This window comes from Mustela putorius, unplaced genomic scaffold, assembly GCF_011764305.1.
Source record: "Mustela putorius furo isolate JIRA1106 unplaced genomic scaffold, ASM1176430v1.1 tig00003983_pilon_pilon_pilon, whole genome shotgun sequence".
Taxonomy (NCBI): Eukaryota; Metazoa; Chordata; class Mammalia; order Carnivora; family Mustelidae; genus Mustela; species Mustela putorius.
This window is the reverse complement of record NW_025422123.1, coordinates 5,035,102-5,047,215: the sequence shown is the minus strand read 5'-3', so window position 1 is coordinate 5,047,215 and position 12,114 is coordinate 5,035,102. Positions and strand designations below refer to the sequence as shown.

The 12,114-nt window shown below is 37.2% G+C and overlaps 1 protein-coding gene across 1 annotated transcript in view; it reads right to left on the bottom strand.

The window, feature by feature from the left end:
• Positions 1–12,114, bottom strand: part of ZFAND3 (zinc finger AN1-type containing 3) — a 334,816-nt gene that overhangs the window by 53,072 nt on the left and 269,630 nt on the right. Inside the window, exon 4 of the mRNA XM_045071246.1 lies at positions 3,699–3,764. Within this exon, the coding sequence (XP_044927181.1) occupies positions 3,699–3,764 (66 nt within the window). The remainder of the gene's footprint in view (positions 1–3,698; positions 3,765–12,114) is intronic.

The window sequence follows — 12,114 nt, the reverse complement described above, 5'->3', positions numbered from 1 at the left end:
TCATTTAAAGAACCACTTGAGGGGCACCTGGGTGGTTCAGTGGGTTAAAGCCTCTGCCTTCAGCTCGGGTCAAGATCCTAGGATCCTGGGATCCAGCCCCACACTGGGCTCTCTGCTCAGCAGGGAGCCTGTTTCCTCATCCTCTCTCTCTCTCTCTGCCTGAATCTCTGCCTACTTGTGATCTCTGTCAAATAAATAAATAAAAATCTTAAAAAAAAAAAAAAACATAACCACTTGATTCTAGCCTGAGTATCCTTTTTCTAATATAACATCATCATCATCATCATTATTATTATTATCTTTAGAGATGGAAGTCATAGGGGGAGTAGAGGAGTGGGAGAGGGAGAGAGACAATCTTAAGCAGGCTTCACATCCAGCATGGAGCCCAACATGGGACTTGATCTCACGACCTTGAGATCATAAGCTGAGCCAAAATCAAGAATCAGACACTTAACCAACTGCACCATCACCCAGGCGCCCCTATAATGTCATTATTATGCTAGGAGCTGCTTTTAGGTCCAAACTTGTATGGACAGATTGGCTGGGAAGAGTTGGTATAGTCTAATACAGAGGGTCTCACTCTACAGCTCATAAGAAATAACATGTGGTTGTATGGTAATTATTTACTGATCACCTACACCTGAAGCCCACGTCCGAGAGCTCTTTAGGAGAACCGAAGATATTCTTTAGTTGCGGTACCCACTATGGCAGAAGCACCACAGGGCATGTGTTAGAAGCACTGCGCCCTACTCTTGAAGACTAGACCTAAAGAAAAGAATACAAGATACTCCAGCAACACAACAATAAGTAACTGGTGGTGATTCCCCCCCCCCACCACCAAAATAATGCCCAGAATCCCTACAATGGGCAACCTTCTCATTCCAGGACAGAAAGATGGAAACAAAGACAGTCAACCTGTGATTCTCAAAGCAAATCACTTAATTTATCTCTGAAAGTGATGAAGCTCTGTCTTCTGAAGTCAGGACCCTTCTGTGTAAGGCAGAAGCCATTTGGTTAGTTTAAGAAGCCTGAGGGGACACAGGCAGGCTTTCGAAAAGAAGTACCACACTAGGAAATCTTTACTTTCCTTCAGGCTTTTTGGGAGTGACCTGCACAGTGCATTAATCTCCTTCCAAGCCAGAAAGTCTCAATCTCTTTTTAGTTAAGAGGTATTATATTCACCTAAAAGGAGGCCTGGGAATGTGTGATTGAGAACTCAATGCCTCCCTTATCATGTGCATTCTACCCTCAGTTCCTGATATAGTACTAACATGCAACAAAAAATGTGATCAACAGTATCAGTTAATGAAACTAGATAACGGCAATCCATTCTGTTAAAAATAACTTCTATTCTACTCTTCTTTCTGCCTAAGATACATATTAATGTGATACCAAAACCATCAACACCACACAGAATCTTTAGTGATTAGTATGGTAGCAGGCCCCATTTTTGAAGATTATGTGAGCTTTATGTCTATTATTTCTCAAATCAAACCTATGAGAAAGAGTTTTCATCCCAGTTTTCAGATGAAGAACACATTTTTAGATGTTAACTTACTTACCCCAAATCACATTTTGTTAAGTGGCTAGGCTAGGATCTGACATCAGATCTGTTTCTAGAACTCAACATTTTTAAACCACTTCACAATATGCAGTGTTTCAAAATCCTGTTTCTCTTTCTCCATATTTCACCAATGATATGTTTTTCCACTGACTGGCTGGGAGTATAAATGATTACAGTAAAATGTGATAAGCAGTAACATTATGTGGTGGGAAACAACACAGGCTTTAGCATCTGAGAGATCTGTGTCCAACAAAGTGATGGTGACCAGAGGAAAGGTGGGTGGTGGTATGAGTGAAATATGTGATGAGGATTAAGATAATACTTAGCAGGATGAGCACTGAGTAATGCAGAGAAATGCTGAATTGCTATACTGTACACCTGAAACAAATGTAACACTGTATGTTACCTATATTAGAAATTAAATTTAGAAACTTAATAAAAGAATAAAAGACTTGTGTTCAAGTCCTGACTCTACTGCTTACTAGCAATATTACCACCCCAGAAAAACTTAACTTTCTGAGTGCCCATTTTTGTCATCTACAAAAGAGAAATAATTATCTTGCAGAACCGTTCTGAAGATTAAGGGAACATGTATATAAAACATATTGAATGGTGCCTGGTAATTTAGTAAGCATGCAGTAAATACTGTGATTATTTTTAAATAAACGAAATTGTATGGGAGCAGAGAGAGGAAAGAAATCTGCCTAGAAAATGAAAGAAAAAAGCACATGATATTCAGGAAGGGTTCCTACTAATATCAGTGTCTACGCTGAGCACATGAGTCTCCTTTCTAAATCTCTCTGATGACCCAATGTACTTGAAAGCCCATTCCTTGACTACCTCAACATGTTAGTAGTGCCAATGGTAGACTCTACTCTGGGAACCAAGACTGGAAGAAAGGAATGAAGAAAGACTAAGAATACTGGTGCATGTTAAGTGTTGGGCCCGAAATCAAAGGGCTCTGAGTGTTTTCAAGCTTCTGGCTAGAGTGGGTATAGGAAGCTGGCTCTCTTAACTTCCCACTGATCAGTCAGGATGGCCTTACCCAAGGGCACAGCTTTCTTCTATCTCAACCAGAACTACCCAGGAGAGCTCAGGTACTGGGCACAGGAAGGATGAGAGCATGCTAGTACAATCTCACATACTCCCCGCCCCATCTCAAAATTGGTAGAGAAGAGTAAAATTAAATTCCTTAGAGTTCAATGCCTAGACGTTACTCTGAAACCATGCAAGGACAGGCCCTGTTTCAGGTTTAACATCAAAACTAGGAGCATTTAAGGGACTGAGGCTTAGTTTAACTTTGTACACAGAAATAGTTTGTGTTATTTCTGCTGGGGAGTTAAAAGGACTTTTTAAGTTATGGAAAAGATTCTGTGACCTCTGAATAAAAACAATATAGTTAGTCTGACTCTCCCAAATAAAATTTTTAAGATATTTTTAAATTTTTAAGATATTTTAAATTTAAGGCAGCATTACTAGAAAAGGCAAATAATGTTTAAAATAAACTAAGCTACAGACTAAGGGAGCAATGGGCATTACGACTATTCTTTAGAAAGCTACAATATTCATGACTTCATGTTTAATAAAAATGTCACAGAAGCACAGATGTGTGTTTGGGATTCTATGCACCTAAAAAGAATGATTTCAGCATACCCCTCAGCTTTAAGATGAACGAGAGAAAATAATTTTCTAAAACTATTAGGATACTATAATTGTCAAGTTAAAACATTATCTGTACTACAAAATTTCTTTCACCCTGCAGCTCCACTATTTAAATAATGTTTTTGTAGTAGGTCCAAGACTTAGACAAATTAGACACAGGCCAGAAACTAGGCAATTATCTGTATTTTACTGTTTCATGTCTTAACAATACTCTTCAAACATTAAGTAGATAAATTTTAATGTCCATCTTCTTGGTTCTAGCTGCCAGCATTAACTCAACTTGACCTCAAAGAGCACAACTCTGACCCCTGTTCACTCCACCTTACTCCCAATACTTAGCACATAATACACCACTTGACAACTGATGGAAGAAATTAGAGAGTATCTTGGAAAGACACCATGTTAAAACCAATAGCTAATTTCTATGAGGAATCCAGATAAGAATGAATCCAGATAAGAATGATATACGTACCTGTACCACAGGATCTTTTGGTTGGTGTGATTAACGAGACATGAGCTGTGTCTGTGCATGGCCCACCTAGAAACAGAAAGGCAGGCACGTCAGTCAGGACATATCTTCTACATGCCCAAAGTTGCTATCTTGGATAAAGAGGAACTGAAAACAAAGCAGGGATCAACCTGAAAATATGCATTAAGAGGAGCAACAGGAAAGAAGGAAGTGGCTGGTGGGGTGGTAGTGGAAGGTTAATTCTAAGGACCCTATTTCAGTTCAGCTATTTAGACCATAGGTCCATATTCTTTCTATATCATAACATGCTTTTCATAAAAAACAATGGAGTTTCATAATGTTCAAGAGTTGAGGATAAAATTTTAATTAGAATTCCAATCCACATGAGAGGAAACTACCAGGTAAGTTTGGGGAGATGAGTTTTTCCACAGAGCAAAAGCAGGAGCACTCCCTCTAAAGTTGATCTCAGTGGTCATCCCACCTTTGAATTAATTGCAAAACTAGCCTTACTTAAAGAGGGGAAACTCCCTAAGGAACAAAACACTGTTTTATAAAAAACTAAGGGATCATTTTAATATATAAAGAAAATTACTGAACAAGGAAGACTATCTAGCTTAATTGTAAGAATATGATAGGAAGAGAGGCCTTTTATGGAATCTTTGTGAGCCCAGGTATCTGGTAGATAAGCATAAGTCAAGAGTATACAAGAGACACAGTCAGTTACTGAGTGAGGGCTTGAAAAGCAGTAATTTCACTCTCCAGAATCAGGACCACCAACAAATTCTTAAGTTGATACTGATATATACTCCAACCGTCCCATATTGGAGACCATGCCCTACCTTCTAAAATAGGAAGTTACTGTATAAACATGAATACCAGTATTTCTCGACATGCCCTAAGAGGGCCAGTGATGATGATCGTAAAGGAATAAAACACACAAGCAAATGTTACAGTATTTTGAAAAGGTTCCTCAGGTGATGATGATTGGCAAAGGGAAACATGATTTCTTGGCATACTTGTATGCCAACTATGACGACTTCTGATCACAGAAGTTACCCATTAGAAAAAAAAAAGAAGAAAGAGCTCTGAGCCTTATTCTTAGAGTTTTGGGTTTTGAGACCCAGAGATTCCACCTATGAAGTTCATTAGTCCACTTTATCCTACACCGAGGATGTAACAGCAGCTAACTTTAGACACCAAGGGGAAAAAGGAAAAGGAAGGAAAAACCAAGTTGAGTGTATTGTTACTGTCAAAGAGTACTTAGAAAATCCTACTGTGTGCCACCACATGGGATAGTCTCATGCTCAGGGAGCTTCTAATCCTTTTAGGAAGGCAAGATTTGTGTACATAAATAAAGAACAATACATGACAGTAATAAAGAGTTAAATGTGAAATGACTAAGTGCCAAAGAATATGGAACAAACAATAAATACTAAATGTAATCAGGAAGAACAATATTCAATGTTGGACAGCATCTCCTAGAAATACTTCTCAAAAAATTGAAAATGAGGCAAGAATTTTCTTGAGGCAAGAATAAACGGAAAGTTAGGAAGGCCATAGAGAGCAAGGTGTTTCAGTTGAAATATTTTTCCACAAACATCACAGTCACTAGAGAAAGCTTAACATACTGAAATTCCAGAGTCCATTGGAATTGTGATATTAAAAATAGGCAACATGAAGTGACAATGAACTGCAGGAAAATTTGACACAAATTCCATATCTATTAAGAACTCTCTGGATAATGACTTCTACAGATAAATAAAAACACGTTGGCTTTTTCCTCCATATGAGGTTTGTGATTTGGGTTTTTGTTGTTGTTAACTGAAGCATTCTTGTTTCTAAGGAATTACAGGCTGTTATAAAGACTTAATTTAAAGTCATGCAACTACCTCCTACTCTTAATTTAAAGTCATGCAACTACCTCCTACTTGCTGAGTAATCCGGGATAAGTTTAACAAAAAAGCAGGGATAGTAAATTGCCTATAAGCCACAGTGTTGATGAGACAATCTGTACAAAAAGACTTCCTAAAGTATATTATACTTTATATAATAAAGTATATTATATAAAGTATATTATATTATGTGACACTTTATCACCAGATTTTATGTTCCCAGGAGCCAAGACCCACCTTGTCATCTATTCTTGGGTTATGACTATGTGAACAGTGGACAATTAATAGTGTTTATTAAGTAACCACTACAAGCTGCTTAATGAAATCAGGAGAGTAATGTGTCTTTAAAAAAAAAAATCTTTTTCTTTTAATTGAGGTATTACAAGGGGTGCCTGGCTGGCTCAGTCCGTAGAGCATGTAACTCTTGATCTTGGGTTCATGAGTTCAATCCCTGCATTGGGAGTGGTTTACTTGATTTAAAAAAAAAAAAAAGAAGAAGAAGAAAGAAAGAAAAAAAAAAGTTCAAGAGGTATTACAGAAAGCATGAAATACTACAATAAAGTGCACAAATCTTAAATAGACACACTGAAGGGTTTTAACGTATATGTATTTGTGTAACAACCATCAGATAAAAATATTAGAACATTGCCAGAATCTAGAAAGGTCAAGGGGGCATTTTCAAAATAGAGATTTCCAGACCCAGACTCTGGAAATTTTGATGCAACAGGTGGGCGTGGGCAAAGAACTGATTTTAAAAGCATCTGAACACAATGTAAATATTAACAACCCAATCAGTTCCAATTTCTGATAACATTTTCTTTAACTCCAAGCTCAATATCTGGCCAAGATCACAGAGTACCTACAACATCATGAGCTGCAAGGAGCACAAGATTCCATAACTATCAGAATACATTTTTAAAAGGACATAAAATAATTCATCCAGTAAAATTATGAGAGAAGGGAGGAATTGGTCAAATCAAAGCCCCTAAAGAAATTTAGCTGGGACTCATGAATTAACACTACCATATTTACAAATGTAATCTTTACCTCAATCTGTGGCTACAGAGTGGATGGTTTTTAAAATTCCTAATGAATGAATTTCTGTAGGTTTTGGCAAATACGCAAGTAACTTTAAGGCTACCCTGCACATCTCAATATGCATCATCATGAAAGTGTTCTCCAGAGAGCTTGTTAAACTAACAACCCAATCCAATGTATTCACTACATTATAGAAAAGTACAAATGGAACCACAGTTGAGGCAAAACAAATTGACAGCATGAGTAACTAGCAGTGATAATATATCCTAGCTTTGATAACTAGACAGTATTATAAACAGAAAGCTTGGAATTAAGTTTGGTCTGGAAGACTATAACCTATGAAACTCTTTAAAATCCAGAATGGATGCATATGAGCACTGCACATATATTCTACAGTAATTGTGCTATCATACAAAATTCCTATACTCCCAAATAAAAATAGTTATCACAGGAGATTATATCTACTTCTACACAATTATAGATCTTCCTCAACTTACAATGGGGTTATGTCCCAATAAAGCCATCATAAGTTGATTAATTTTAAGGTGGAAATGCATTTAATACACCTAACCTACTAAATATTATAGTTAGCATAGCTTATCTTAAGTGTGCTCAGAACACCTCCATTAACCTACAGTTGGGCAAAATCATCTAACACAAAGCCCAAAGTCTTGAATACCTCATGTTATTTGTTGAATAATGTACTGAAAGTGAAAAACAGAATGGTTGTGTGGGTACAGAATGGTTCTAAGTGTATGGCTGTTTACCCTTATGAAGGTGAAGCTAACTGGAAGCTGTTCTCCCTGCTGCTGCCCAGCACCATGAAAGGGTATCATACCATATACCATTAGCCTAGGGAAAGATCCAAATTTAACGTTCGCCCAAGAAAAGATCCAAATTCAAAGTTCAAATATGGTTTCTACTGAATGGATATGGCTTTCACACCATCCTAAAGCCTAAAAATCTTAAATTGAACCACAGTTAGGTCAGGGATCATCTAGAATTCCAAATCAATTCTGTTAAAATGAAAACAGAAAATTAAGAAACACTCAAGGGGAACCTTTTCAAGTTTTTGTCTACATACAACATGGGTGCCATGTAGGTATAGCAAACAAAATAATTTGGGGAGCTGATATAAGAGTCAAAGGGCACTTACTCTATCAAGGAATGGACTTGGCTTTTCTTTACTGAGCTTTCTAATGCCTGATGGTAGCAAATAGTCCAATAAGTCACTGTAAACCCTGCTCTAATTTTGGCCCTTCTTCCTCTTTGCAAATAGGAGGGTAGACAGAGCTAACAGCTGAAGAGCAAGGTGAGGAAGCCTCTTCATAATTGCATTCTATAAGTGAATGTGATGAATGTGTATGTGCATGTGTTTTACGTGTTCAGTGTGATCACAGTTCAGAAAAGAAATATATTTCTAAGCACAGAACTATTTACACCATTACCCTGTAGTGTATGGTAGTGACAAGTGAGTTTGGAAAAAAAGTTCTGGGTTTTTAAGTATTAAAAAAAAAAACTAAACCCACAGTTAAAATTCCTTATTTAATGAAAGGCTCTCTGGGGATTCTGAACCAAATGATATTAAGATTAAGCAAATGAAACTAAATTTTAGGCAATTACTATGAGTTCTCTTTGCTTTCTTTTGCTGAAGTGTATTAAATATCTTTTTTTTTCCAAATTTCTTCATTATCTGCAGATATTTAATGACAGATTATCATTTTGCATTTGATGTTATATTCAAGGACTTTTCCCCAAGTTTCAACAATTTAGATCCTGAAATTTACAAGTAAACAATGTCTGTGGTAGTTTGTGGTTTGTGACCAGAAGTCAGAATACGCTGTTCTGTCTTCTAGGGATGTTTCTATTCTTGTATTAAAGGTGTCATACATTATGTAGCACTATAGATTGCATTTGCAATTCCACGTGAGAGGCATGAAATATAATTCTTCAGCTGTATTTCCAACAAGAAGTCTTTATAGCATTTCTAAAAGCATAGTGGATTTTCTTGGAGAAACAGTACTAATTTCAGGCCTGTACAGTTGAAGACAGGGGGCAAATCTGCATACTAACTTCACTATAACCTGCAAATCCAGAAAGACTGAACAAAGGTATCCATTAACTACCGAACACTCATATTTCAAGCTGAAGTGGCAGAATTCTCAAATTTTCTGTCAGCCTCCTATGGAGTTAATGGTCAAAAAAACCTCGGAGCCTACCCATGTAGTAGTCAGTCCCACAGACTGGTTGAAGACTACGACTCAAGGAGGAAGCAGAGAACACAGTCCTGGAAGCAGCTTTGTTTAGGATGGCAATCATCTTAGGCACTCCAAATCTAAGGCTAAGTAAATACAGAAAAACAGTATTTCTCCTTAACCTTGAAAATAATAGAGATCAACAATCTACCCAGAAAGGTTTTCTTAAAACAGCTATGATGACTGGTTATTTTTGGTTCCTAGATCCACAGGGTTCATTGGCTGCAGTTTAAACACGTGTTAAAGCACAGCAATTAAGAAAAATGGACTGTCAAGGAGTCAGTCAGCTAAAAACTGCCAGAAGTTCAATAATCAAACAAATATTCTACTATCAGCTCTTTCATGGTAACTGGAAAACATTAATACACAAAAATAGCCATTCCTTTGCAGACTCATAACACTTCACTATTCTTGCTTAATTAACATGACATTTACATAACAGTATCTAATTAATTTCCAACTAAAGGCACCATGGGCTAATTAGAAATGCATCATCCTTTTTAACTAGCTTCAATTCCACTCTCTCATAATCTGCACACTGTTTACCACCCAGCATCTCACTTCTCTAGGCTCAGTGTCCAAAAGGTGTTTTCTGACAGCAGATTCAAGAGGTACAATTCTCCTCCCTCTCAAGAGATTTATAAAATCTTATCAAGAGGTTTTTGATTAAGCAACTTAAAAACCAAAACAAAATATGGGGTGCCTGGGTGGCTCAGTCGGTTAAACCTCTGCCTTTGGCTCAGGTCATGATCTCAGGTATCCTACGACTGAACCCGCATTGGGCTCTCTGCTCAGCGGGGAGCCGGCTTCTCCCTCTCTCTCTCTCTGCCAAATAAATAAATAAATAAAATCTTAAAACAAAAACAAAGTAAACAACAACAACAAAAATCCAAGCAAAACAAAAACCAAAAACCAAAAATCAAACACTATGTGACGGAGGCAGTAAAATAAACTCTACACTGTCTCCGGATATGGCTATACTAAGAATGTAAAGCTATCTTCTTTTTTTTTAAGATTTTATTTATTTGACAGAGAGACAGTGAGATAGTAAACACAAGCAGGGGGAGTGGGAGAGGGAGAAGCAGGCTTTCCACTAAGTGGGGAGCCTGATGTGGGCTCAATCCCAGGACCCTGGGATCATGATTTGAGCTGAAGGCAGATGTTTAATGACTGAGCCACCCAGGCGCCCCCTAAATCTTTTTAAAAATATTGGAAGAATCTGTATTTCAGGCCACCTAGGTGGCTCAGTTAGTTAAGCATTTGCCTCTGGCTCAGGTCATGATCCCAGGGTCCTGAAATGGAGCCCTGCGTCATGCTCCCCCCTTAGCTGGTAGTTTGCTTCTCCCTCTACCTCCCCCACCCAGCTTGTGTACTCTCTCTTGTTCTCTCTCTCTCTCTCAAGTAAATCAATAAAATCTTAAGAAAAAAAAACTGTATTTATTTATTCAGTAGCAAAAGATTCCTTCTTTAAAAGCCTTCAATACATACATGGAGACATAAAATAATAAATGGTTAAGAAATAAACAGTAAGAAATGAGTATCAGGAACAAATCAAAATGCACTAGAAAATAAGTCATCTCCTTCAGAAAAGAAAAGGTGATCTCCAACCTCATCTTAAATGTGCAATTCATGAACTGTTTTAATAAGAAAGAACACACTTAATCTGTCTACATAATTGAGTTTGAAAAGGACCATCGATTAAAAACAAGAATACATAAAGATATAATGAGTGGGAATCTAAGTTTACAGAAAATCTTCAGCACAGATAATAGCCCTCCCATTTCTCCAAATGAAACTACCAAATTAAACCATTTACAAAGCTTGTTACAGAATCCAAGTGTTACTTTCTCAGTTAGAAGTTCTAATCCTGACTTATTGCATGATCTCTCATACCATTTAGATCTAAATTAGGGATTCATGAGGAGAAGATTTTCAAAGTGGGTCAGAAGTTGCTACTGGTAGCTATCTGTTTTGCTCATAAAGGGCTTCTCAACAAAATTTCATTACCATTCTACCCCTGCTCCCCTAAACAAATTACAGTGCTGGGCAGCTCTGCAAATGTTAGTGTATGTTTGTGTGTGAGTAGGCTTATTAGCCTATTTCCCAACAGAAATAACATTAAAAACTCTCCCACACCACTCTCCCCCCAGGGAAGAACACTTAAAAAAATAAAATGAAATCAGGAATACTTTCTACTTGCCTAGTACTGATGGGACTCTTTTAGAGGAGTTAAAGTGGACATTCCTGAAGTGACCATGGGATGTGCTTTGGAAGAAATATTCTCTCTTGACCCAGCAATGACCTTAAATGGTATGAGCCTCAAGGGCAAGAGCAAAGTCTTACTCATTTTCGTAATCTAGCACATTAGGTGTTCAAAAATATATTTTTCACTACTGAATGAAAATAATCCAGACCAAAAGCAATTACCGAACATACAAAACTATTCAAAAGGAAAATGGAGCTATTTTATATATATAGTTGATTTTCACCAGTTACATGTTGGTCTAGCACAGCAGTTCTAAAACATTTTGGGCTTGGGACCTTTCCCCCAACAAAAAAAATTTAATTTATTTTAGAGAGAGAGAGAGAGAGCATAGAACTAGGGGAGAAGCAGAGGGACAGGGACAAGTAGACTCTGTGCTCATTGCAGAGCTACATGTGGAGCTCAATTATGGAAACCTGAGATCACGACCTTAGCCAAAATCAAGAGTCAGATGCTCAATTAACTGAGCCACTCAGGTGTCCCCTTGGGATCTTTTTATACTTAAAAATTATTAAAGATACTAGCAAGTTTCTGTTTATGTGGACTATACCTACTGATATGTACCTGAACTGAAATTAAAACTGAAAAAATTTTAGTAAGATAACTTCATTTAAAATTCACAAAAATAACTACATCAACATAAAAACATACTGTTATAAAAAGAAATTATACAATTTTAAAGAAAATTATGAGAGCTGTCCGTCTTAAAGGAAGACATCTGACTTTTCACATCCACATGTGCTTTCAATTTTAAATTAGGCCTTCAAGAAAATCCACCCTTCCACAGATACATAGTTGGAAAAGGAAGGACCCAATGGACTCCTGAATGGGTCTTAGGGACCTCTACAAGTCCCCTTTGAGAACCACTGACATAGAACAAAACAATGAACCTAAAGGTTAATACACTTTCCACTTTCTCCACTTTCCTCACATGCCAATTGGTTTATTCTGGTCTTAGGAAACCAACTGGA